We start from the raw sequence: 27,927 nt of genomic DNA, 5'->3' as shown, positions 1-27,927 counted from the left end.
GCTGCCACTGAGCCCCACTGGCAGGGCCCAGGACACAGTGGCCGTGAAGGCCTCAGCAGGCTCCTGAGAAGAGGGAACCCTAGGACAGGCCTGGAGGGAAGAGCATCCACTGCAGACACAGGGAACAACATCAACAAAGCCCGAGGCGTGAATGTGACTGAGTTGCCGTCCCGGCCAGCCTGGCCTTGTGACCAGGCTCACAGGCCCTCACTGCAGGGTGTGGGGGCACCACCAGAGAAGTTTGGCCTCATCCCTGCCAAGCTGTCCTACCTCAGCTGTGTTCTGCTGTCTGTTTCTCAAACCTCAAGCGTACCCTGCCCTGTTCTTCCCAAAGTACTGGCATTTTACTTTATCATCCAGGGAAACTGAAAAAGGACACCATATATTCAACCAGTCACTAAGGGGACTTTCAGTTCTTCCTAAGGGAGCACTCCCACAGCTGGCTGTCTTCCCAAAGCCAGAAGGGTGGATACTCATTGCCAAGTGGCCTGACACACGCTGCAAATACACACACACACACACACACACACACACACACACACTGAGCTGGTTTCAGCTTTGATCTTCAGCCTAAGCAGATCGAAAGGTTAGACTTCCCCCCCAAGTTCTCCCAGTTGCCCCTCCGGGCAGAATTTAGCACGCCCCATTCACAGTGCACAGACTCCTTACCCCGCTGCCCATATAGCCCTTCACACCGGTGCGCTGCTGTGAAGGTAACCCAGGCTCTCCGTCTCTCTCTCGCCTGATCTTCCTGACCACCTGGCATTTTTGTGCCATTTAGCAGCAAAGGAAAACTGAGGCTCAGAGGTTTGTTGAGATCCCCAAGATCGGACAGCCCCATGCAGCGGAGCAAATGGCAAAGTGAAGCAGAGAAACTCCAAACGTCAGAAAATAACAAAACGTTTATTTCAAAAACATGAGCTCCCCAGCTCACCAAGGTCCTATAAAACCGGGCACCATTCTGAGCTCTGTGAGCACACACGGAAGACTTGGTATCTGGCCAGACTGAGGTCAAAGGTGGGGCCAGACACAGTGCTGCCCTGTGACAGGCAGAGTGGAAGGCAACTCAGGATGGGCTCCAGAGCCATGCCCACTGGCACGGATGGCTCTAGCCTGAGCCCAACGAGGGACAGGGATGTGACCACCAAAGCAGGTGAGGTGAAGAGGTCACACCAAACCATCATTTCTGCTCTGTTGCACCACAGACAGGTTTGGGGGCACAGCCGACCCCCCAAAATGGCCTCAAACGAAAACAGACTAGTTATTCAGTGCTCTCCCATCCAGGGGTCTGGAGAAAGGCTGTCCAGCTGGAGCAGAGGAAGCAAGCGTCAAGTGACAGGCAGTCACACAAGGTGGACTGCACCTAAACCTGGCCAGGCGTGCTGGCCAAGCAGGGAATCGCGGGGGCAGTGGTGCTTAGAGTGGAGTCCCGGGCGGGTGGCACCAGCATGGAGGTGCAGGGGACGGTGGGGGTGGGGACCACCAGAAATGCACACTCTCTGGTCCACCGAGACCCCGGGGCATCCACATGCCAGGGTCCGCCGGGACTCCGCGGCCTAGTGCAGCCGCAGGTAGGAGGGAGCAGAGTAGTTGAAGAGCAGGAAATCCATCCTGTAGAGGTCGTAGAGACGCCGCTGGTAGAAGGGGCTGATGTCCCGGAAGAGGCGCTCGGCGAGGTCGCGCGCGGCGGCCGCCTTGGCCCGGGGCGGCGGCGCGGGGAAGCGCAGGCCCGGCGCGCCCACCAGGTCGAGCACGAAGGCCGCGTCCTCGGCCAGCGTCTCGAACTTGCCCACCACGTCGTAGCGCAGGCGGCACGGGTGGCAGAGCGCGTGCGCGCGCTCCCAGTGCTCGTTGAAGGGCTCCTCGCGGCGCGTGCGCGGGTCCAGCAGGTAGGCCAGGAACTCGGCGAAGCGCACGTCGTGGCCGCGGGCCAGCGCGTCCGGGTGCGCGCGCGGCCGCAGGCGCCGCACGATGCGTGTGCCGTAGCGCCGCTGGAAGGCGGCGCTGTAGGGCCGCGCCAGCTTGTTGCGGTAGGCCGACGCCAGGCGCTCGAAGGGCTCGCGCACGAAGAGGAAGGCCAAGTAGGCGCGCAGGCGCCGGTTGATCTCGGACGGGCTGAAGTCGGCCAGCGAGGGCAGGCGGCCCGGCGCGTGCGCCTCGTGCGCGGGGATGGCGCGCGGGTCGCCGCGGCCGCGGCCGCTCAGCGCCAGCAGCACGCGCTTCCAGTTGGTGCAGGCCACCTTGGGCACGTAGCAGTAGAGCAGGCCGTGCGCGTCGTCCACCAGCACGTGCCGCAGGTCCTCGGGCCCCAGCAGGCGCTGCCGCCGTGTGTGGCGGCTGCAGGCGCGCCGCAGCAGGTCGCGCCGCTGCCGGTGCACCTCGGCCATGGCCGAGCGTGGGCCCTGCGGGCGACAGGTGGGGGGACGGACGGGTCAGCGCTGCGGGCCCTGCGCCCACCCGGCCGCGGCGAAGGAATGGGGGACTGAAACCCCAGCAACTGCCACTGATCGCTCTGTGATTTGGGACCCAGGGATCTGTCCTGGACCTGAACTTGGAGGGAAATAGTTCTAACCTCGCTGAGGCACGTGGAAGGATGTGACAAAACAAGTGTTGGGCACTCAGGACCGAGGAAGGCCTCAGAATGAATATGACCACATCAGAGTAAGCCTGATAAAGAAGTTATATCATCAGAGTGGTAAGGGTGGGCGCGGATTGAATATCCGCTCCCTTTTTACTGAAAGGATAGTGTATACGAACGGTATACTTTAAATCCATATAAAGAGTTGAAAAATGCAGCCACTTGCAGGCTACCGAGATATTTTTTGTTCAATGATAAAATTAGCTACTTCTGTATGTTCCTGCGGGTCTTGATTTCTTTTTATTACCACCAACCATCTCTAATTTCAGTGCCTGGGCAGGAAGCTTGCCCTCTCTGAAGCCTGTCTCTCCTCTGTGAGATATTAACATCGAGCATTTATCTAGCACCCACTGTGTGCCAGAAAGTCTTCTGTGCACTTTACGACTCTATTAATTAGGTAGTATTAGGACACCCAGGCCAGCCCCTCCTAGCCTGCCTCGGCCATGCTAAGACCCAAGCCACCACCTCCCACCCATCCCTCCTCCTTTCCTCAAGTCCCTTCTGCACTAAACAGGTTCTCTACTTCCAAGACTAACCCTTCAACCCCCCTCCCACCCGTCCTCTTCCTGGTTCAGGAGTTTCTAGGAGAGTGTTTTTAATTCCTCAGAATTGTCTTAAAAACCTTCAAGACATAATAAAAAAAAGACAACAACAAACATTGTTGATGATGTGGGAAAATGGAACCTTCATTCATTGCTGCTGAGGGTGTAAAATGATATAGCTGTTGTGGAAAGCTTGGCAGCTTCTCAAAAAATAATAAATAAACATATGATCCAGCCCTCCACATCTAGGTATATACCAAGATAACTACAAACATATGTCACACCAAAACTTGTAAATAATGTTGACAGTAATGTTATTCATAATAGCCAAAAGGTGGAAACAACCCAAATGTCCATCAACAAAGAATGGATAAATAGTATGTAGCATATCCATACAATAGAATATTATTCAGCCAATAAAAGAAAGGAAATTCTTTTTTTCAGTGTTTATTTTGAGAGAGAGAGACAGTGAGAGCGAGCATGGGGGAGAGGTAGAGAGGGAGAGAGAGAATCCCAAGCAGTCTCCATGCTGATAGTACATGGGGCTCAAACTCACAAACCATGAGATCACGACCTGAGCCAAAATGAAGAGTCGGGTGCTCAACAGACTGAGCCACCCAGGCGCCCCCAAAGGAAATTCTGATACACCCTAAAACATGGATGAAACTTGAAAAGATTGCCCATGTTAAGTGAAGGAAGCCAGGCACAAAAGGCCATATGTTGTCGGATAGATTCCATTTATAAGAAATGTCCAGAATAGATCCACAGAGACAGAAAGCATATTGCTAGTTGTCAGGGGCCGGTGGGAGGGGACAAGGGGGAGTGACTGCTAACTGGTGCTGGGTTTCTTTTCTGTAGTCACAAAAGCGTTCTGCAATTAGAGTGGCAACAGCTATGCAGCCTTGTAAATACACTAAAACCCATTGAATTGTACACTTTAAAAGTGAGTTTTATGGTATTTGAGTTATATCTCAGTTAAGAAAAGAGCCTTCTGAGTGCTTCCATTGCAAGGGGACAAAGCAGCCTCTGAAATGGGGGCACACTGTACCCCGTGCCTTCATGAGAGTATCTGACGCTGGGGGGAGGGGGCAGGGAAGTGTGTGTGTGTGTGTGTGTGCGCACGCGTGCGTGTATGCTCAGTTGTGCTTCTGGTGCCTTTAAAAGCATCCTGCAGAAATCCAAGATACTGGGGCACCTGGGTGGCTCAGTCGGTTGAATGTCCGACTTCAGCTCAGGTCATGATCTCATGGTCCATGAGTTCAAGCCCTACATCGGGCTCTGTGCCAACAGCTCAGAGCCTGGAGCCTACAGATACTCTACACTGTATCTGTATCTGTGTCTCCCTCTCTCTGCACCTCCCCCGCTTGCACTTTGTCTCTGTCTCTCTCTCAAAAATGAACATTAAAAAAAATAATAAATCCACGATACTTTAAGTGAAAAAGCTGAAATACAGAACAAGAGTCAACACCCCACACTTTGGGTTTAAAAAGGGTTGAGGGGGCGCCTGGGTGGCTCAGTCGGTTAAGCGTCCGACTTCGGCTCAGGTCACGATCTCGTGGTATGTGAGTTCGAGCCCCACATCAGGCTCTGTGCTGACTGCTCAGAGCCTGGAGCCTGTTTCAGATTCTGTGTCTCCCTCTCTCTCTGACCCTCCCCCGTTCATGCTCTGTCTCTCTCTGTCTCAAAAATAAATGAACGTTAAAAAAAAATTTTTTTTAAATAAAAAAAAAAATAAAAAGGGTTGGGGAAGGAAATAAATGTTTCAGAAAAGGATAGGTTGTGGGGAGCCTCTCTTTTAGATATATATTGACATTGTCCCGGAATAAACAAGGCTGTGATTTGCTTCCAAATAATCCCAGGTAGGAATGGAGGGGAGAAGGGTCTGGATGAAATAGGACTGGATAAGAGTTGATGACTGTTCAAACTGGGTGATGGGAACATGGGGGTTTAATGTACTTTGTACTTCTGTATATGTTTGAATTTTTCACAATTCAAACATAAAGCAGAGAGAAAGGACATATATGCCCTGCAGGTGTGATTTTGGCAAAGTGACCTGAGCACATGACTGAGCACTGGACACTACACACATACCCAGAACGTGCCTGGGAGGACACACAGGAAACTAACTGGTCACCTCCAGGGGTCAGCAGGAACAGGGTGGGAAGGAGAGGTACTCTTCACTGTATGTACCTTTTTGGGAGGTTGAATGCCCTATCATGTGCTTATGTCACCTTTTCAAAATCGCACTGAAGGGTGGCTGCGAAGTTCAGCCACGGCTCTGGGGGGCCTGGGAGGATCCCCTACCCTCTAAGGCAGACTCACAGGGTTGCCCTCAGAAGCCTGGCTGCACACGAGTGCCAGGAGAGGCTGCATCCAGGTGCCCCACAGCCAAGGTCTGCTTTTTTAGCTTCCAGACAACCCAACATATTTCCTATGGCACGGAATACTGGCCACCCCCCCACCTGTTGGGCCACCTTCCCTGCCAGCAGACCTCAATTGTGGTAGGTCGTGTGCCTAGCCTTGGGGAAGAACCAGTCACAGCAATCTCACACAACTTCACGAAAGCTCTGGGGCCAGCGGTGCACACGTAGCTTGGATTTGACCAAGGAGATTACAGGAAAGTCTGCTAGATGAGTCCCAGGAAAGACTTCAGCACAAAAAGAGAGGGCCCTTGAAGAAAAAAACCTTTGCCTGCCCCCCTCTCTTTCTGCTCGGGGCTACTGTCCTAGGAGGAGAGGTCTGGAGCCCTGGCAGTCAGATTGCAGTCAGGAGATGACAAGACATGAAACAGATAATCAACATCCAGACGATGATGCGCAACATGTTGATGCTGTTCCAGAGGGCTGGCTGGTCTCTGAGCATCTTGGGAAGTAAACACCGACTGTCCTAATGGCTTAAAGTCAGCTTTTCTGTCGCTTGGAGCTCCGTAAATACCAAGACAGGCAATGTTATCTCCATACAAGTGAGGAAACTGAGGCTCAGAAGAAATGAGTTGCCTACAGCTCTCGAGTACGGAAGCTGGAACTCTCAACTCAGGCCACTTAGGACTCAGAAGCTGCCACTACGCCTGCTGGTCCAGGACCAAGTCCTGCAGCTACAACTCTCATCTCTCCCGGCCTGATTGGACTCAGCTGGCTGGATCCTTAGCGTGGCTCTAGTCCTTATGAGCTCTTCACCTTCTCTGTGTCCTTGGCCTCCCTTTGCCTCAGTTTCCTCATCTTTAAACGGAAAACAACAGCCCTACAGCCCTACCTTGTAGGGTTGCCATGAGGACTAAATATGTTCACAGAACTGAAGTGTCTGGTACACAGTTAGCACTCACTGGCCGGATTATTTTTATTACTTTTATTTCTCAGCTGCAAGGTGCTAAGCTCCCAGGGCCTTACACCCAACAGTCAGTGCGACCTCAGGCCATTAGGGGGCTGAGCCAACTCCATCTGACCCTCAGGGGCCTGTGGAACTAGCGGGGCCCAGGATCCTACAGAGAGCTTGGCCTGCCCTCAGCTTGCTGTGTGGTCCAGAGCAAGCCAGTCACCCTCTCTGAACCAAGGCCTCTACACCTGCAACCCAAGGTCAGATAAGCTCCACAGGCCCCTTTGGCTCAGCACTTAGGGATTCAGTGAACAGCTCTCTACCCAACCTGTCTGATCATTCTTCCCAGCTTAAAACCCTCTATGGCTCCCTCTTACCCTTGCCCCACCTGCCAGGCACCACCAAGCTGCTGCCTACTCCTGGCTCACCTCACACCCCCCCTTCCGTTGCCCCCTCACCTCTAGGCACTCGGCCCCCTACTGTTTGTTTCTCAACATTTTTTCAGCAGTTCTCAGCTCCGATGTCCTTTTCTCAGAGAGGCTCCCCTCCCCCCCACAGCCCCCAATCTAAACGAGAACCCTCCTGGTCGATCTCTTATTGCACCTAGGGCTGCCCTGATGCAAACGAGTCACAGGTTAATGCAGGTGGCAATGGGATAATGTCTTCCCCCCATGGGAATGTCAGCTGCACCAGGTCAGGGACCCAGCTGACCTGCTTGCCACTGGATCAGCAGCATCCCGAGCACAGACTGCACACAGTAGGTGGTCCACACATGCTGTCTGAATGGGTGCCTCTCCTTGTACGTGCTGGGGTGTGTGTGAGCCAGGGGCCTGTGGCTCTCAGTGGGGTATAACCATGGCGGGGAGGGGGGCTGGGGTTTGTGGGGGCTCCCGGCAGGCCCAGAGCAGAAGTGGAGTGCACGGGCCAGCAAGCCTCCTGGTCTGTGTGCCTGAGAACACTGCCAGGGCAGGGGCTACTGCCTGTTTCCCTACCACAGCGGGTACTAAAATCTGGGGGTTCACTTAATTACCATCTCCCCATTAGACCTCCTAAGGGTCTGCTTCAGTCTTTTATACCCACAATGCAGAAAAGAGTGTCTGGCACAGTGTGGCCTCAGTCTGTTGTTGGGTCAATGGTGGAGGGTGGGTGGGCGGATCTCCCAGCTTGCCCCAAGATTTGCCCTTGTCACAGGCATTCTCCTCTCTGCACAGAGCCTTGACTACTGAGGAAGCTTCATCATGCCCTCCTGCGGGCTCCAGTCCCATGACAGCAGGTCTACACGTGGGCTTTCAGGTTCCCGGGGCTGGAGGTAGAGGGAGGCATCACTGGGTGGGTGTCTGTCCACCTACCTGGTCCATGTCATACAGCATCTGCAGGGGACTCCTCCTCTTCCCACTGAGCCAGCCAGAGCCCAGGCTGTTTTCAAATGCTGTGGGGCACAAGGAAAGAGGCATCAAATGGACTGGCTGTGGCTCTCGGGGGGCTCGGACACATCTGATCTACCTCTGGGAATCAGTTTCCCTGTTGTGTCTCACCTGCCTCCAGGGGGCTTGGTGGAGTGTGGGGCACTGATAGGTCTCCTGACCCACCAGGGCAGAGTACTTGGTATCACTCCTGCCCCATGTCCTGCACTTCAGAGTTGGAGGATGCCAGGCAGGCAGGGATGAGAGGAAAGGTGTTATCCAGCCCTCTGGTGAAGGCCTGACCACCCACTGTCTCCATCTGCCTTCATCTCATGCCCCACCCCCGCCAGCCCCATGACCACGGAGCCCGAAGGGAATCACCAAGCTAGCTGCTGTCCAGGCAGCCAGAAAGGGCTGGGTAGCAGGAGAGGTGGCACAGCCAAACTCAGCTTCTCCAATGACAGCCCGCCAGGTCACATGACTGCCGTGGGCTCCTACAGGAGCCTGAACTTCCCTGGCCAGTGTGTATGCCACTTCCTGGTAAATGCAGGTTTCACGGTCTCCCAGCCTGGAAGACAGTGGGCAGGGATACTGTCTATCTGTCTCAGTACTGCACTCTTCAATCTTAAAACTACCACAAACTCTGCTTACCAAATTTATTCTTTTACTTTAAATGTGTCTTAAGGAATATCTTCCTACATATTCAATTAATATGAATATATTCTTAGTATATAGTTGACATAGGTAAGCATAGGTTTATGATCTTATGCTTCTTGATCATATTTTTCTTAAATATGATTAAATATGATTATACTTGTTAATAAATGAATAAAGTATATGCAGTCTTCAAAAAAGATCACCAAAATCGGCAAAACTTTAGCTAAACTGACCAAGAAGAAAAGAATGACGTCTCTGGGGCAGCCATTCTGGAAAACAGTATGGAGTTTCCTCAAAAAATTAATAAACTACCCCACAACCCAGCAATTGCACGACTACGTATTTATCCAAGGGATACAGGTGTGCTGTTTCAAAGGGGCACATGCACCCCAATGTCTATAGCAGCACTATCGACAATAGCCAAAGTATGTCCATCGACAGATGAATGAATAAAGAAGATACACACACACACACACACACACACACACACACACACACACACAATGGAGTATTACTCGGCAATCAAAAAGAGTGAAATCTTGCCATTTGCAACTACATGGATGAAACTAGAGGGTATTATGCTAAGTGAAACTAGCCAGAGAAAGACAAATATCATAGGACTTCACTCATACGAGGACCTTAAGATACAAAACAGATGAACATAAGGGAAGGGAAGCAAAAATGATATAAAAGCAGGGAGGGGGACATAACATAAGAGACTCTTAATTACGGAGAACAAACTGAGGGTTGCTGGAGGGGTGGTGGGAGGGGGGATGGGCTAAATGGGTAAGGGGTATTAAGGAAGACACTTGTTGAGATGGGCACTGGGTGTTATACATAGGGGATGAATCAGTGGAATCTACTCCTGAAATCATTGTTGCACTATAGGCTAACTAACTTCGATATAAATTAAAAAATGAGCACTGGGTGCTCATTTAAGTTAAGTTAAGCGTCTGATTTCGGCTCAGGTCATGATCTCACGGTCTGTGGATTCGAGCCTCAAGTTGGGCTCTGTGCTGACAGCTCAGAGCCTGGAGCCTGCTTCCGATTCTACATCTCCTTTGCTCTCTGCCCCTCCCCCACTCACACTCTGTCTCTCTCTCTCTCTCAAAAGTAAAATAAACATTAAAAAAATTAAAAATAAATTTAAAAAGTAAATAAATATAATAAAAATAAAAATAAATAAAAATGAAAGGCTGGTACCATCACAGTGACCCTAGCACATGTGCACATGGTTAAATGCTGTTTTGTTTTGTTTTTTAAATAAAGGTATCTCTGGAGTGGGGGAAAGAATGAAGTCTCAAATTAGTAAAAACAGGAATGAAAGAAAAGCTATTAGTACTGAATCTTACAGAAATGAGAAAGGTATGAACGATTATACAAAAGCAAATTAGATAACCTACATGAAATGGAAATAGTCCTAAAAAGATGCAAATTCCTCACTCAAAAGAAACAGAAAATCTCAATGACATATAACAATACATTGAAATAGTAATGGAAAGAAATTCCCACAAAGAGAAGCCCAGAATCAGATAACTTACTCCTGAATCTTATCAAATATTTAAAGAAGAATTAACACCAGTATCTTCTAAACTATTTATGCCCCTCAAAAAAACTCCCAAAAAACAAAACAATGGGGGAGGGAAAATACCTCCCAACTCATATATGAGCCCAGTATTACCCCGATACCAAAACCAGACAGAGACATCAAAAGAAAGCTACAGAGCAATATCTCTAATGAACGTAGATGCAAAATCCTCACAAACAAAACAAAACAAAACAACACATCAAACTGAATCCATCAACATATAAAAAGGTTTATATATGACCAAGTAAGGCTTATCTCAGGAGTGCAAAGGTGGTACAACATAAAAAAAAATCAATCATGGTAATACACCATATTAATAGAATAAAGAAAAAAAACCCACACAATCATCATCAGTACAAGCAGAAAAAGTGTTGCACAATATCCAATACCCTTTCATAATAAAAACACTAAATAAACTAGAAATTGAAGGGAACCTCTTCAAGCGGATAAAAGCCATCTAGAAGCCATAGCTAACATATTTAATAGTGAAAATTGGATGCTTTACCTCTAAGATCAGGAACAAAACAAAGGATGCCCACCTTCACTATTTCTATTCAACAATGTACTAGAAGTTCTAGCCAGGGTATTGGGCAAGAAAAAGAAAGAAAAAAGGCATCCAGATTGGACAGGAAAAAGTAGAATTATGTGTATTCATAGATAACACGAATATATAGAGAATGTGTGTGTGTGTATTTGTGTAATCCACAAACTACGTGAGCTAATAAATTAGTTCAGCAAGATTGTAGAATAAAAGACCAATATACAATAGTAAATTGTATTTCTAAATACTAGCAATGAATAACCCAAAATTGAAATTACAAAAACATCTCCATTTACAATAGCATAAAAAGAAAAATATTAAGGATTAAATTTAACAAAATAAGTGCAGAACTCATCGCTGAAAACTAAGACATCACTGGAAGAAATTGAAGACCTGAATGAATGGAAAAATATCCCATGTTTGTGGATTGGGAGATTTAATGTCATTAAGGTGGCAGTATTCCCCGATTACAGCTCGTAGCACATGGCAGACAGCCACATGGCAGACAGCTGTGCATGTGTTCCTGGAGTAGCTTACATACAGCATGCAGGAAGCGGGGTGGGCAAAAAGGATGCCATTCTCCAAATATCAGAGATCCATGCTTTGATCAGGTGTGCTTCCCCACATTGTTCCAAGACCCTCTCCCTCCACATAAAGTGACTTCCGAGGGACTTAAAAGGCTGGTTCCCTTTTCTCCACCTTCCATTTTTCTCTTTTCCCCTTTTTGGGGAGCCAGGTATTAAACACTAAAACATTCAAAGCAATGGCAAAAATGGGGAAAATTAGAAACTGACTGTGAATGCCCAGGGAGAGGCTCAGAAAAAGACCTAAGAAGACCTTAAATTTATAACGTGGGCTGAACCTCAGCACAGACAGCCTACAACAATCAGAAAAACAAAAACAAGCTAAAAATAGCAATCACCGAGTAAGAGAATCTGATTTCCACAGTTACTACATTATTAGATTCAAATGTCCAGTGTTCAACAACAACAGAAAAATTAGAAGTCATACAAAGAAAGAGGAAAGTATGGTCCATTCAGATGAAGAAAATAAATCAACAGAAACACCCTGAAAAAAATCTGATGGCAGATATATGAGACAAAGACTATAAGACAACTGTCTTGAAGATGCTTAAAGAACTAAAGGAAGATGTGCAGAAAATCAAGAAAATGATCTATGAAAAAAATGGAATATCAGTAAAGATGTTAAAAAAAACTAAGAAGAAATTCTAGAGCTAAAATGTACAATAACTGAAATGAAAAATTCACTGGCGGTATTAAAAGACAGATTTTAAGTAGGCAGAAAAAAGAATCAGTGAACTTGAAGACAGGACAATGGAAATTACTGAGTATAAGGAACAGAAAGAAAAAAGATTAAAGAAGAATAAACAGAACCTAAGGGACCTGTGGGACAACATCAAAATCAACATACTCCTGTGGGAGTCCCAGAAGGCGAAGAGAAAGACAGTGACAGAAAGAATATCTGAAGACATAATGGCTGAAAACTTCTCAAATTTCATGAAAGACAAGAATATAAACATCCAAAAACATCACGAACTCCAAGTAAGATGAATTCAAAGAGACTCGCAAATCAAACTGTCAAAAGACAGACAATCTTGAAAGCAGCAAGAGAGAGACAACTCATCACTCATACAAGGGAGCCTCAATAAGATTATGAGTAGATTTCTCATCAGAAAGTTTGGAGGCCAGAAGACAATGAGATGATAGATTCAAAGTGCTCAAAAGAAAAAAAAAGCACTGTCAATCAACAAACCTATATCTGGAAAAACTCTCCTTCAAAAGTGAGGGAGAGCTTAAGACATTCACAGATACACAAAAGCTGAGGGAGTTCGTGATCTGTCCCGCCAGAAATGCTCAGGGGAGTCCTGCAAGATGAAATGAAAGGAAACTAGACAGTAACTCGAAGTTGTATGGAGAAGTAAATATCAATAATGGTAGAAACACAGGCAATTATAAAAGATAATATTATTGTAACAATAGTTTGTAACTGTACTTTTTGTTTTCTATATGATTTAAAAGAGACTATATCTAAAGCCAAAAAAAGAAAAACAATTATCAGTCTAAAAGCCAGTATTATTAACTCCAAATTTTTGTTTTCTATGTAATTTAAGAGAATAATGCATTTAAAAGAATTACTAGTTTATGTGTGTGGGCATATAGTGTATAATGATGTAATTATATAATAACAACTGAAAGGGATGGGGACAGAGCTGTAAAAGAGCAAAATTTCTGTACTTAGCAAGGTTAAAGTTGTATAAATCCAAAATACAACATATAATTTTAGGATTAAATGTAATCCCCATGGTAGCCACAAAGGAAGTCAGAAAGGAATTTACAAAAAGGTAAACAGACTAAACACAAAAGGAGACAGTAATACAGGAAATGAGGGATAAAAAAATATATAAGGCATAGAGAGGACAAATAGCAAAATGACAGATGTTCCTCCTTATCAGTAATTACTTTAAATGTCAATGGATTAAACTCACCAAAATACAGACATGGGCAGAATGGATAAAAATACCTGACCCAACTCTATCTGTGTTCTACAAGAGACTCATTTGAGATCCAGTGATACAAACTGGAAGGAAAAAAACTCCAAGCAAATAGTAACCAAAATAGAGCAAAGGTGGCTATATTAATATCAGACAAAATAGACTCTGAATCAAAGAAATTTATAAGAGACAAGTACTTTATATATGAATAAAAGTTTTAATACAGCAAGAAGCTAGAACAATTATGAACATTTACTTACCTAATGGCAGGCTATCAGAGTAAATGAAACAAGAATTGGCAGAATAGGAAGGAGAAATAGACAGCTCTACAATAATAGTTGGAGATTTCAGTATACCACTCAGTAATGAATTAAGCAATGAGATAGAAGATGAGGAGGGAAACAAAGGACTTACACATCAGAATAAACCAATTAGATCTAATAGACACATACAAAACACTCTATCCAACAACAATAGCACACACATTCTTCTCTAACACATGTGGAATGTTTTCCAGGATAGTCTATATGTTGGGCCACAAAATAAGTCAGGATAGATCTTAAAAGGGGCGCCTGGGTGGCTCAGCCAGTTGGGTGTCCAACTTCAGCTCAGGTCATGATCTCACGGTCCGTGAGTTTGAGCCCCGCATCGGGCTCTGTGCTGACAGCTCAGAGCCTGGAGCCTGCTTCGGGTTCTGTGTCTCCCTTTCTCTCTGCCCCTCCCCCACTCATGCTCTATCTTTCCATCTCTCAAAAATGAATAAATGTTAAAAAAAAAAGTTAAAAAAATAAAAGACATTATATCATACAGAGTATATTCTCTGACCACAGCAGGATGAAGTCAGAAATCAATAACAGAAGGAAAACTGGAAAATTCACAAATCTGTAGTAATCAAAGAACACACTTCTAAACAACCAGTGGATCAAAGAAGAAATCACAAGGGAAATTAGAAAATACTTGGAGTCAAGGGCACCTGGGTGGCTCAGTCAGTTGAGCGTCCGACTTTGGCTCAGGTCATGATCTTACAGTTCATGGGTTCGAGCCCCACAGTGGGCTCTGTGCTGACAGCTCAGAGCCTGGAGCCTGCTTCAGATTCTGTATCTCCCTCTCTCTCTGCCCCTCCCCCACTCATGTTCTGTCTCTCTCTGTTTCTCAAAAATGAATAAACTTAAAAAATAAAAAGAAAATACTTGGAAACAAAAATGAAAACTTATGGGATGCAATGAAAGTGCTTAGGGGAAATTTAGAGCTATAAATTCTTACATCAAAAAAAAAAAATAACAGGGGTGCCTGGGTGGCTCAGTCGTTTGAGGGTCCAATTCTTGATTTCAGCTCAGGTCATGATGCCAGGGTTGTGGGACCAAGCCCCACTTTAGTTTCACACTGAGCATGAAGCCTGCTTAAAATGCTCTCTCCCCCTCTGCCCTTCCTCTCTCTCTAAAATAAATTAAAAATAAACAAACGAATGAATGAATGAATGAACAAGCAAACAAACAAGAAATATCTCAGATCAGCAACCTAAGTTCGTAACTTAAGGAACTATAAAAAGAAGAAAAAATAAACCCAAAGCTGGCAGAAAGAAGGAAATAATAAAGATTAGAGCAGAGACAAATGAAATAGAGAATAGAAAAATAGAGAAAGTCAATAAAACCAAAATTTGGTTTTTTGGAAAGATCCACAAACTGACTACCCTTTAGCTAGATGGACCAAGAAAAACAAGATTCAGCTTACTAAAATCATAAATGAAAGTGGGACATTACTACTGACCCTACAGAAGTAAAAAGAACTATAAGAGACCACTATGAACAATTGTATGCCAAAACAATTGGATAACCTAGATGAAATAGACAAATTTCTAAAATGTACTAAGTACAAAATGTACTAAGATGAATTCATGAAGTAGTAGAAAATCTGAATACATCTATAACTAGTAAGGAGACTGAATCAGTAATAAAAATTTTCCTGACAAATCAAAGCCATGGACCTGATGGCTTCACTGGTGAAGTTTATCAAACATTTATAGAAGAACTAATGCAAATCCTTCTCAAACTTTTGCAAAAATTATAGAGGAGGGAACACTTCCTAATTCAATTTGTATGGCCACTAATAACTCTGGGCGGGGGGGGGGGGGGGAGGGAGGGGGGAAGGGAGCCAGACAAAGGCACTACAAGAAATGAAAACAGGGGCACCTGGGTGGCTCAGTCGGTTAAGCATCCGACTTTGGCTCGGGTCATGATCTCACAGTCCGTGAGTTCGAGCCCCGCATCGGGCTCTGTGCTGACAGCTCAGAGCCTGGAACCTGTTTCTCATTCTGTGTCTTCCTCTCTCTCTGACCCTCCCCCGTTCATGCTGTCTCTCCCTGTCTCAAAAATAAATAAACATTAAAAAAAAATTTTTTTAAATAAAAAAAAAGAAATGAAAACAGTATCTCTTATTAACATTGATGCAAAAAGCCTCCACAAAATACTAGAAATACAAGTTAAACACAAATGAAAGGTTATATATCATCACCAAGTGAGCTTTAGTCCCAGAATGCAAGGATAGTTCAACATATAAACATCAATCACTGTACTACACCATATTAAGAGAATGAAGGAGGGAAAAAAAAACCACACAATCATCTCAATTGATGCAGAAAAACCATTTGACACAATTCAGCATACTTTTATGATAAAAAAGAAAACACTCAAAACAAACAAACAAACAAACAAACAAAGAACAGAAGGAAAGTACCACAGCACAATATAAACCATATATGAAAAACCCATGGCAAACATCAGACTCAATAGTGAAAAACTAAAAGTTTTTCCTCTAATCAGGAACAAAGCAAGGATGCCCATTTTGGCCACTTCCATTCAACACAATATTGGAAGTTCTAGTCAAAGCAATTAGACAAGAAAAAGAAATAAAAGACATCCAAACTGGAAGGAAGTAATAAAATTGTTTCTGTTTGCAGATGATATGATCTTATATGCAGAAAACCCTAAAGATTCCACACACAAAAATTGCTAGAACTGATAAATGAGTTCACCAAAGTAGCAGGATACAAAGTCAACACACAAAAATCATTGCATTTCCATACACAATAAAAAATATGAAAAGGAAAGTACAAAAAAAAATTCCATTTGTAATAGTCTAAAAAAGAAGAAAATACTTAGGAATTAACTTAGCCAAGGAAGTAAAAGACTTGTACAATGAAAATTACATAACACTGCTGAAATAAATTAAAGAAGACACAAAGAAATGGAAACACATCCCATGTTCATGGATTGGAAAACTTAGTATTGTTAAAATGTCAATACTGCCCCAAATGATCTGTAGATTCAATGCAGTCCCTGTCAAAATTCCAATGACGTTTTTTGCACAAATAGAAAAACCCATCCCAAAATTCAATAGGACCCCAAATATCAAAAAAAATATCTTGAAAAAGACCAAAACTGGAAGATTCACACTTCCTCATTTCAAAACTAACTACAAAGCTATAGTAACAAAACAGTGGGTGCTGGTGGAAGGACAGACATATAAAGAAGAGAAGAGAAGAGAAGAGAAGAGAAGAGAAGAGAAGAGATGTGTCCAGAAATAAACTCTTACATATATGGTCAAATGCTTTTTGATAAGGGTGCCAAGACCATTCAAAGGGGGAAAGGACACTCCTTTCAACAAATGGCATTGGGAAAACTGGATGTTCACATGAAAAAGAATGAAGCTGGACCCTTACCTCACATTATATAGAAAATCTAACTCAAAATAGATTAAAGGCCTAAATGTAAGACCTAAACAATAATACTCTTAGAAGAAAACATAAGACAAAAGCTTCATGACCTTGGATTTGGCAGTGGTTTCTTTTTTTTTTTTTTTTTAATTTTTTTTAATGTTTTTATTTATTTTTGAGACAGAGAGAGACAGAGCATGAACGGGGGAGGGTCAGAGAGAGGGAGACACAGAATCTGAAACAGGCTCCAGGCTCCGAGCTGTTAGCACAGGGCCCGATGCAGGGCTCGAACTCACGGTCCGCGAGATCATGACCCGAGCCGAAGTCAGCCGCTCAACCGACTGAGCCACCCAGGCACCCCGGCAGTGGTTTCTCGGATATAACCAAAGGCACAGGTAACAAAAGAAAAAATAGATAAATTGGACTTGAAAAATTTTAAATTCTGTGCATTATGGGAGATAACACAGAATGGGAGAAAACTTTTGTAAATTATGTATCTGATAGGGGATATATAGAGTACTCCTAAAACTGAACAACAAAAAATTCAACTCAATAATGGGCAAAGGACTTGAATAGACATTTCTCCAAAGAAGATGTACAAGTGACCAATGAGCATATGAACAGATGCTCAACATCACTCATCATTAGGGAAATGCAAATCAAAACAATAATGATATACCACCTCACACCCATTATTATGGCTACTATCAAAAAGAGAGAGAGAAAAAAAAAAACAAGTGTTGTCAATGTGGAGAAATTAGAACCCTGTGCACTGTTGGTGGGGATGTAACATGGGGCAGCTGCTATGAAAACAGCATGGAGGCTCCACAAAAAATCAAAAATGGAATTAACAGAACACAGCAATTCCACTTCTGTGTACATACTCAAAAGAGTTGAAAAATCAGGGTGTCTAAGAGGTATTTGCACACCCATGTTTTTAGCAGCATTATTCACAAAAGCTAAAACATGGAAGCAACCCAAGTGTCCATCAAGAGATGAACAGATAATCAAAATGGGGTCTATTCACACAACGAATATTATTCAGCCTTGAAAAGAAAGGAAACTCTGACACAGGCTACAACTTGGATGAGCCCTGGGGAGATTATGCTGAGTGAAAGAAGCCAGTCACAAAAGGACAAATCATGAAGGATTCCACTTAGTACCTAGAGTAGTAAAAATCATCGAGCGAAAAGCAGATGACGGTTGCCGGGGTGGCGGAGGGGAGAATGTGGAGTATGTAATAGGTGCAGACTTTCAGTGTTACAAGATGAAAAGAGGTCTGGAATGATGGTCACACGACACTATGAATGCATTGATATCACTGAACGGTACACCTACAAACTATTAAGACAGTAAAATTTATGTCATGTGTATTTTACCACAATAACAAAAGGTGAGCGAAAGCAAGTTAAGCGTTAAGCATTGAATTACCCTATGACCTAGCAATTCCACTCCTAGGTACATGCCCAGGAGAACTGAAAACAATGTTCACACAAAAACTTACACACAAATGTTCCCATGGCATTATTTTTAATAACCAAAACCTCAGGTTCCATTAACTGATGAATGGATGAACACTGTGGTCCATCCATACAAAAGAATATTATTCATCCATACAAAGGAAAGAGTACTGACGCTGGCTTCAACTTGGCACATAGATGAGTGGGTGCTAGGGGTTGGGGTGGTGGGGGAAATCACTGGGAAAGAGGGGAGTCACTGCTACTGCTAATATTCTGGAATTATAGAATGGACATACCGCACAACTGTTAAATACGCTAAGAAACCACTGTGTCCTTTGAAAAAGTGATTTTATGGAGTGAGAATTAAAGCTCAATGAAAATAAAATTACTGATCACCAAAAAGGATATATGCAAGACCATTTTATGCAAATCTAGCTTACAAATGTAAATATATTGGATGGCTATCATAAGATATTCTTGAACTCACAAGAACATTGCATGTTCGTAACAAGAATACCTTCAAGAATTCAGGGTCATAAGAGAAAAGAATATATCCATAAGAAGAACGGACGTTTCCATGACCCTTGGCTTTCAATAAAATGAAGAATCGAAAAAATGCTGCCAAGAAGAACACATTCACTGAAAAGATTTAAGACATGTTTTTGATGAACAAATAAACTTGAAAAATTTGATTAACTGAAAATTTGATTATCTGTTGGCAAACTGACCATGAGTAGTGGTTGTCAAACTTTAGCATGCGTGGGGGCCAACGAAAACACAGAAAACACTTGTTCTAGTCTGGGCGGTCTGGAGGGGGACCCAGGAATCCACATGTGTAACAGCCCCCCAGGTCATGCTGATGCTGCTGGCCCAGGAGCACACCTGGAGAACCCCTGTACTACAGCAAAGCCTGGTGGAGGCTGGCTGAATGAATGCATAAATGACAGACTGACCTTGCCTTGGCCTCCAGAACCTTCTGTGTGCACCAGAAGCCCACTGTCCAGGGGCCTCTGGCAGCCTCAGGCTCCTTCCCCACTCCAGTGTCCTTGGAACAAGGTCTGGGCTCTTCTATAGCCAAGGTGAGGGGAGGGCCTAATTGTGTCCTGTGATTCACCAATGGCCCTAGGACTGGAACTTCTGTCTCCCAGCAGCTGGACGTGTCCCAGGAACACCACTGTCATCAGAAAATGAGCTGACCAGGGGGCAGCCATGTTGGCTGCGTAGGGAGGCCCCAGGCTTGGGGCTGGCAGGTTGGCCTAAGTATAGCAGCAGCCACCAGGAGATGCTATGTCACATTAGCACAGCACCACTCACAACCCGGGGAGGCAGGGGACCCTTCTCACCAATCTGCAGATGTGTTACCTGTAGCCCGAGGTCACCCAGTGATGAGCTCCTCTGAGGGCCACAGCTGGGTTTGAGGAAGGGCTGGTACCCACGGCGGCGGGGGGGGGTGGGGGGGGTGGGTAGGAGGTGCCCCCAGGGACTGTGAAGCAAACCTAGGTCCATTTCTACCCCAAGGCCCCACAACTTGGAGGCACCCAGCCTTCAAAAACACCAACCCTTGCATGGGGCCTCTCATTTCCTGCTCAGGCCACAGCCTGCAGGAAAGTGCGTCCTATACCAGACCTCAGGGGCCAGTGGGTGGAGGGTCACAGGGAGCAGGCACCAGAGTGAGGTCCTATTTATAGAGTAACTGTGGCCAGTGATTACAGGGCTGGGCCACCTCCGCCCAGCCCCACCTCTTCCCACCACACAGATCAGAAGAACTTATAGTCCAGTGGGATGGGCAGGCTGGCCAGGGAGGAGGACAGATAGGACTAGGAGGGCCAGAAGGGGATTGCCTTGAAGATCCCTCGATCTGGCCCCCAACTCTGGAAAGCTGGGGGCTTGGCTCTGAGGGCAGGGTGGCCCAAACAGGGCCACAGTGAGGCATCCCCCAACCTCTACTCTGGTTTCCCCAAGCCTCTCTTGGCCTGTGTCCTCCAATGTGCAGCCCCTCCACTAGGCTTCAGGTCCCAGGCTCCCTGCCAAGGGCACCACGGAACAGACAAGCCAGGGAGAGCCAGGCGGCAGGCCCAGTCTCACAGCCAGGGAGGGGCCTGGGCCAGCCCAGGGCAGTCACAGGCAAAACCACCAAGGGGTTCTGTTTTGAAAAAGGAGACAAAAATAGCAGAAGATTGTATGGGGAGGCGGGGGAGGGTGGTGGAAGGGAGGTGGGAGGGACGACGGGGTGCCAAAGACACAGAGAAAGAGATAGAGCTACACACAATGACAGGGACAGAGGCTGGGAGAAGGAGAAACAGATCACAGCAGTAAAACAGCTGGAGTTTTGAAATTGCTCAAAGCAAACCAGCTGGGGCTGAAAGGGAGGAAGCGATGCGGTGTGAGCTGACCACAGTCTGGGAGACTGTGCCCAAAGGGATCCTGGCCCTGAAAACCATGCAGCCCTGGCCTCAAGAGCAGACCACAGTCCTGATCCAGTAGGTCGGTGCAAAGACAGCCCAACACCCTGCGGTGGCCGCTGCATGAAGGCAGGAAGCCCCCAGGAGGGCATGGCAGTCGGCAAAGGAGGCAGGGTTTGGGCAGGGTCACGGGAACCAGGGAAGAAGCACCTGGGGCATAGCCCTAGGGTCGGCCAGCGCCTGGCACTGAGCTCGGCACACATTGACACTGGTATCAGGTAGAAACCATTCTTATCTGCATTTGACAGATGGGGAAACTGAGGCTCAGAGAGGGAAAGAAACAGGACTGAGGCCTCACAGCAAGCAAAGGCCAGAAAAAGGATTTGACCCCGGGCCATAGTGCACGTATGCCTCTGAGGGCACATCTCTTGGGCACCCATCCTGCCCAGCACACAGCCCCGCCCAAGCTCACCAGAACTGCGGGCAGGTGGGTGAACTGCCACACAGGGAAACTGCAGGCAGAAACCGGTGAGATGGTCCCTGGCACACCCACCCCTAAGGAAAGGCTTTGGCTGCCCCCTTGCAGCTGGGCAGGGTGCGGGGGTGGGGGGCGCAAGGCATTCTGTGGGCCATTTGAAACTTCACCATTTGGGAGAGAAACACTGTTTGGTGATTCCCAGTCCAGTGAGTGAAGATTACGACACATGGTTTCTGGTTAATAAGTTCTAGCTGGGCACAGTGTTGCAAGATCAGACAGGCAGGGGCAGCCAGGCCCAACCAGCGCTGACAGGCCCCCGGGACCTTGCTGGGGGAGGGTGGAGGGCAGGTTACCCCAGCCCATTCAGTCCCCCAGGTGACCTGGGACTTCCAGGGTGACCTGCATGCCCCAGGGTCAGGGACATTCCCTCCGGCAATCAGGCTCAGGGAGGAACACGTTGACAACCCCTTCACAAATAAAAAACAATCCCACTTTTTTTTTTTTTCCCTGAAGAGAACTAGAGATCTCTCTACTTGTACTTAAAACTCAAACTCTATTTGCTGAACTCCACCTGGAATGGAACCCCTCATCTGGCCAGCTCATTCTTGGGTATATTCTCATCACCTCTGCCTCCAGGATGGTTAAGAACTGCCCCTATCCCACCCCCCTGCCCCTTTGCCTCCTCCGTCCAGGACAGCCACAGAAATCTCCTCACTCAGGAGACTCAGAAATAGGAGGCTATTTCTCTTCCCTCCACCTTGGTGATCTTAAAACCTTCATGGCTTCCCACTGGCTAACAACAAATTCCTGCTTCTTCCCAGAACCCTCCTGGTCCACCTCTCTCCTCTCCCCACCACCCCCCCCCCCGCCCCCGCCCAGCTCCAGCCACACTGGTCCTTCTGCCAATCAGTGAACACATTAGGGGCGTTCCCACCTCAGAGCCTTTGCACTAACTGTTCTTTCTGGCTGGGATGCTCCTCCAGGAACCCCTATTCTTTAGAGTAACCCTTCTTGTTCAGATTTCAACTCGGATGTCCCCTCTAGAAAGAGGGTCTCTCCAAAGAGCAGCACTCCACGTCAGGACCTTTCCCAGGTCTCTCCTTTTAATTTATGCGTGGCATTTATTACCGCTGAAACAATGGGGTTTGTGTACGGGTTGATGTCTGGCTGCCTTTCCAGAAAGTTGACTCTGTAAAAAGGGACTGTCTTGTTTTCTTGTTACCCCTGTAACTCACCTAGTGCCAATGAATAATTTATTTAAAGACTGATAGCCCCTCATGGCCATAAGGAGAGTGCCCCAACTCTTAGCCTGCCATTCAAGGCCACCCATGACTGGGCCCCAACTTAGAGTATACTTCTGGCTTCCACTCTACCACCTCATCTCATGAACCCTGAGCTCTGCCCACAGCACATCCCTTAGCACAGCAGGCCTTTTCACTCCTCCATTCTTTTGTCTGTGCCATTCCCTCTGCCCCAAATTCCCTCTCCTCATTTTCCCACCTGGTGAAGTCCTATGTAGCCTGCAAAGCCCAACCCAAATACCCCAGCCTATAGTGTAGAAAGCATAAGGGTTAGGGCTTTAGACTAGGATTAAATCCTGGCCCTCACACTTCCTAGTTGGGTGAGCAAGTCACTTTCCTTCTCCTGATCTTAGTCTCCTTCTCTGCAAAATGCAATTACCAATCCATACTCTAGTGAGCCATCCATCTTGCCAGTTAACCTTTTCTCATGGTACTTTCTGGAGGCCCGGATGGTGCCTCTGAGCCCTGGGAACACTGACAGTACCTGAGAATGGACCGCAGTGTGGGAGCATCTATGGATTTGGCTGCCAGCAGCCACTCCCACTCCTTTTGCTAGCCTGCTGGGTGTCCCTCCAGAAGCAAACCTGCTTACACTCCGTCCACGTGGTTCTGATAGGCTCCCTCCTCCAGTAGCTGCTGGGATAGGCAGGTGACCAGGCCTAGCCAATCGGAGCATTCCATCCCTTTCTGCCACAGCAACTGTCCCTCAGAGGTGGACACCACGGGATCCAATTCAGGCCAATGAGACACATCCTTGGGACTCTGCCTAGAAATCAGTCAAGAGCCCTTCTTTTGGACTGAGGCAGCTAAAAGTGAAGCAGAGAAAAGCCAAACCTAGAGTTGGAGACAAGGGTTCCACCCCTGGATCCACTCATGCCTGAAGGCAGCCTCATCTGGCTTAAGTGGGCCTGAGTTGAGATGTCCTCACTGAGACACTGTGACCTGTGACGGCCCAGGGCCAGGACTGGGGAAGGAGTCAGAGCATGCAGAGTTGGGCACTGGGACCCCACTGTGCAAGGACGATGAGGGAGAGCCTATGGGACGGGGTCCTGCAGGGGGCTCAGTGGGAGGCAGTGGACACAGGGCATCCAGGGGGCAAGCTGTCTGCTCCTGGCTCTAGCTGCCCCTGCGAAGGTCCCTGGCTTCTGAGCTGAGAGGCCCTGTTCAGATCCAAGGCCAGGCCCATGTCATAGACCCACCTCAACCCTGGCACCCTGGCTCCCCAGGAGTCATTGGGCATTTCTGCATTTATTCTGCATAGGACCAAAATACTGGTTTTTCATTAAAAGCAATGGCTGCCTCCAGGGCCACTACGCTGCCTGAGAGGTGCCCCGACCATCATAGACCCCTGCGCTCTGAACAGTTGTCTCTGTGGCCTGAGTCCCCAGGTGCTGTGGTGCCAGAGAAGGAAGGGGACAGAGAGGGAAAGGGAGAGAAGCCCTGGGCCCTTCCCCACCTGGAAACCCTCCAAGAAGGACAGTGGGGGAGAAGATCTCTGTTAGCACACATCATCCCAGATCTCAGACAGGAAGCATTGGACCCCAGGAGAAGGGAGGTGGCCTGGAGGAAAGGAAGACAGCAATCCAGCCTGGAAGGGACAGGTGGCCTCCCCTGGGAATCCCCTCCATCCAACCTTCTTCCACACTCTCCCTTCCCTGCCCCCAACCCCAGGTCCCCTGAAAGTGGACGGAGACTTCCAACTCCAGGAAAGATGCTCAACCCTGCAAACCTAGGAAAGGACTGAGGAGGGAGGGAGGTGAGGGTGGAATCCGGCACTGCCCAATGAGGCCCCTGTGAAGCAGCAGGTGGATTTAAATTGAGACTCTCCCTCAGTGTGTCTCTGGGGGCAGAGGATGCAGACCAGCAATTTGGATGTTTAAAAATTTTTTTAATGTTTTATGTATTTTTGAGAAAGAGTGTGAGTGGGGGAGGCACAGAGAGAGAGGGAGACACAGAACGTGAAGCAGGCTCCAGGCTCCGAGCTATCAGCACAGAGCCTGACACGGAGCTTGAACCCACAAACGTGAGATCATGACTTGAGCTGATGGTTAGATGAAGTCAGATGGTTAACCGACTGAGCCACCCAGGCGCCCCTGGATTTTTAATATTAAAAATGTAAGGTCTGCAAGGGCAGGTATATTAGTAAGTTTTGTTCCCAGCCCTAGAAAGGCACCTCGCATGAGCACGTGCCCAGCAAATCCATGGTCAACAGGGTTGCACAAAAGGACAGCCTTCAAGCCCAGGTTTGGACACAGAGGAAGCAAAAGGCAGAAAGGGATGAGGGGTGACAGTGGAAGCGCCACTGGGACCCTGGGGTGAGGCTGGGGTGTCAAGGGCAGCAGTATCCTGGGCAACTGTCCCACCTTGCCCCAGCATCTTCCTCATCCCCAGGACCTTGAGCACTAGGTCAGCACTGATGACGTCCTGGGGACTCAGGGATGCCACGGTGGGCTACTCCAGACTTCCCCACTAGGAAATGCACATTAGGGGTCCCAGGCCTCTAGTGGCAGTCCTTTAGGTGTCCCCTGCCCAACTACTCTGGAGAAGGAGGGGACAGTGCCAGACCTGTGTGCGTGCCTGGAGGAAGATGCTAAAGTTCCTCCTGTGCTCTGGAGCCCTCTTCTTAGCCCAGAGGCCCACCACACCCTTCACCCCCTTCCAACTCAGAGCACAGCTTCGGGAACAACCTCAGAGCTGCTGGAGGCCCTATGAGGCCACTTTCAGAGTCCCCAGACAGCAGGATCTGCCTCTAGCTGGACGGTTGGCAGGAGAAGGCCTTTCCACCCAGCTGTCTCCTCTCCGGCTCTGCCAGGTGCCTGCAGATCCAACATTAGCACACCCTCCTCACTGGCTTCTGAGGTCAGGGGCTTTAGCTGATGGCTCAGGAGGAAAAAGAGCCAGCAGAGTAGGTTGGGTAGGTTGGTCTGATTAACCCTCTTTTGTCCAGGGTCACCCTCAAAGCTATGATGAGTGAAGACAGACTATGGGGAAAGGTCTGAGCACCTAGCAGGAGCAAGAGGGCCTCTGGGAGGCAGGCGGGGCTGCACTATGGGAGCCCGGAGAAGAGGCCCATCCCAGTCTCGGGGCAGTGGAAGCAGGCGTCAAGTAGGGTCTGTCAGACTGGGTAGGGTGAGGCCAGCGTGGTGGGTGAGAAGGTCGTGGCCAAGGGTATTCACGCAGCAGAGAATCTCAGGCGGGGACACAGCATGGGCAAAAACTAGGAGAGGGACCACGCGTCACCCTCTCTAGCTCCTGCTCTCCCGGATTTTGCGGAAGAGAGTCAAAAGGAAGAAAACGCAGAAGGTAACCAGTACCTGGGCTCATTTCTTCTCTCTCAAACCTGGGTAGAGGAGGCGGCAGGAGAGAAGTGTCCAGGCAGGGGAGACACAGAGACATAAATATGCCTACCCCAACGTGCCTACTCCTCTATAGATACCCCCAGACACACACCCCACACACCGGGGCCCAAATGCTCTAGCCTTCTGTCTCTCTCACACCCCACGCCAGCGGCTGAGCCCTGGGAGTCCAGGTCCTGAGTAAACATTTGTCTATGAATGACTGGGTAGACAAAGACTGTCATGGCCACAGACCCTAGGACCACAGCCCACACTGCTAGGGTCACTCTGCTCTGCTAAGACATAGGAGTAGGAGCACCTGCCATGAATCAGGAGCACCCTGAACCAGGAGCACCACTCCCAGATAGCCCACCTGCTCATGGAACGGGGTGGTGATGGAAAGACTGACAAGACTGACCACAGCTCCCTCCCGTGAGCTTGGAGAGGTGTCCAGGTCTGGGAGGCTGGGTCCAGGCATGCAGGGAACAGTGTGATCGGCAGGGTGACTGGGTAGAACTCTGGTGAACACACTAGGGAGTCCTCCCTAAGCCCTGCTCACCTGGACCCCAGACAAACCCTGGCCTCCAGCCCAGAGGCAGTCATGGAGGTTGGAGGGAAAGCAGGAGAAGGAAGCCCCGCCCCCCAAGATGAAGGGAGCACAGTGTCACCCCTAAATCATGACAGCCGGCATGATGAAGAGACTCAGGACTGAATTCTTCCACTATCTCATTTAATTTCACTTCCCCGAAAGACCCATAAGGAAGAACCTGAGCACTCCATTTGAAAGATGGGAGTACTGAGGACCTGAGGGGGTGGGAATAGGTCATCCAGCAGGTAAGACTGTGGAATGACCCTTATCCACTAACCTAGACCCAGCCAGGTGGGTGAGTGCCCCCCAAAACACAGACTCCTCAGCTCGATCTCTTGGGCCACCCTCACTGCCCACAGTCCCTGTCCACCCTGGGGCGTGGTCACTTACTCCCTGAGACCCTGTCCGTGAGGCTCCAAAGGTGACACTCCAAGGATTGTCACAGAGCCCAGGGGAGACCTACCCCCTGAGCCCCCAAAGCCCCCCAACACACTCACACCAGGGAAAGGCAAAGAGAGCCCGAGGTGGGAACAGGCTGCTGACTGGGCATCTCAAGCCCCAGGCAGGCGGCTAGCCAGCAGGCAAGTCACCCACACCTGCCCCTCAATCTCTCTGCCTTAGTTTCCCCCTTTGTGAAATGGGGAGGAGATGAAGTGAGTTAAGACTACGCACAAGCCTGGCCCAGGGCAGCTACCACGCACTGCAGGGTCCTGACTTGCTGCCTCAGTTTCCCCAACCAGACCGTGCAGGGCGTGCAAAGGAGCCCCAGGTCCTCCTGGGTGTGAACTTCGGGGCGGAGCGGGGCGCTCCAGGCAGCAGCGCCTGCGGCTGAGGGGGACCACCTGAAGGACCGGGCAGCGTCAGGCTTCCCCAACCCACGCTGCACCGCTTCGGTCAAGGGGCCTCCGGGCGCCAAGGGGTGCCGGCGACGTAAACGAGGCTGCCTTCCTGGGTGGGCCCGATGCCCTCTGCCACCCACAACCGACCCGGGGCCCCGGGCTGCGAGCCCCGAACGATCACCCCTCGCGGGCGTTGGGAGACCAACTCCCAAGGGCGGCAAGACCCTTTCAGGGAGCCGGGGCTTGGGCGGGGACGCCTAGAGCCTCCCTGGGCCCACCCACCCCTACCCCCCAGCGCGGGAGGGGACAGCAGGTGCCCCCCGTGGAGGGGCCCGGTGGGCACTCACCCGGGCGCAGGGCGCGGGGCGCGGCGCCCAGAAGTAAGAGCGCGGCACCCAGACACGCGGCCGCCAGAGCGCGCCGCCGCCAGCAGCGCCTCCCCATGCTGTGCGGGGCGCACGGGGCTGCGGGGCGCGCGGGGCTGCGGTCCCCCTGGTCCGGCGGGGGCGGCAGCGCCCGGCCCGGGACCCGCCCCGGGACCCGCCCCGCCCCGCCCGGCGGCGCGTACCAAGGCACGGCGCGGGGGTGCGAGCGCTCTGCTCGCGGGTGTGGGGGGTA

At 48.6% G+C, this 27,927-nt stretch overlaps 1 protein-coding gene across 2 annotated transcripts; it reads right to left on the bottom strand.

The window, feature by feature from the left end:
• Window positions 1–884: 884 nt before the first annotated feature.
• Window positions 885–27,927, bottom strand: CHST13 (carbohydrate sulfotransferase 13). Of its 2 annotated transcripts, XM_053218834.1 has the most exons (4): window positions 27,657–27,789; window positions 23,139–23,312; window positions 7,842–7,921; window positions 885–2,402 (listed from the first exon to the last, which is right to left on the bottom strand). In XM_053218834.1, the coding sequence occupies exons 3-4, from the start codon at window positions 7,860–7,862 to the stop codon at window positions 1,557–1,559; spliced, it is 867 nt and encodes a 288-aa protein (XP_053074809.1). In that variant the 5' UTR covers window positions 7,863–7,921; window positions 23,139–23,312; window positions 27,657–27,789; the 3' UTR covers window positions 885–1,556. The 2 variants fall into 2 exon arrangements, with proteins under 2 accessions (XP_053074809.1, XP_026905594.1); XM_027049793.2 differs by lacking the exon at window positions 23,139–23,312 and having other exon boundaries at window positions 27,657–27,927.

Source organism: Acinonyx jubatus, chromosome A2 (assembly GCF_027475565.1).
Source record: "Acinonyx jubatus isolate Ajub_Pintada_27869175 chromosome A2, VMU_Ajub_asm_v1.0, whole genome shotgun sequence".
NCBI classification, from domain to species: Eukaryota; Metazoa; Chordata; class Mammalia; order Carnivora; family Felidae; genus Acinonyx; species Acinonyx jubatus.
The sequence above is the reverse complement of the archived record's forward strand: the minus strand, read 5'-3'. Positions and strand labels throughout refer to the sequence as shown.

Excerpts from the sequence above, each read along its gene's own strand:
- CHST13 (XM_027049793.2), bottom strand. The coding sequence starts at position 27,753 with ATGGGGAGGCGCTGCTGGCGGCGGCGCGCTCTGGCGGCCGCGTGTCTG. Across the intron at positions 7,922-27,656 it reads GCCCCGCGCCCTGCGCCCGG|CATTTGAAAACAGCCTGGGC; the intron begins GTGAGTGCCCAC and ends TGTGCCCCACAG. Across the intron at positions 2,403-7,841 it reads TGCTGTATGACATGGACCAG|GGCCCACGCTCGGCCATGGC; the intron begins GTAGGTGGACAG and ends TGTCGCCCGCAG.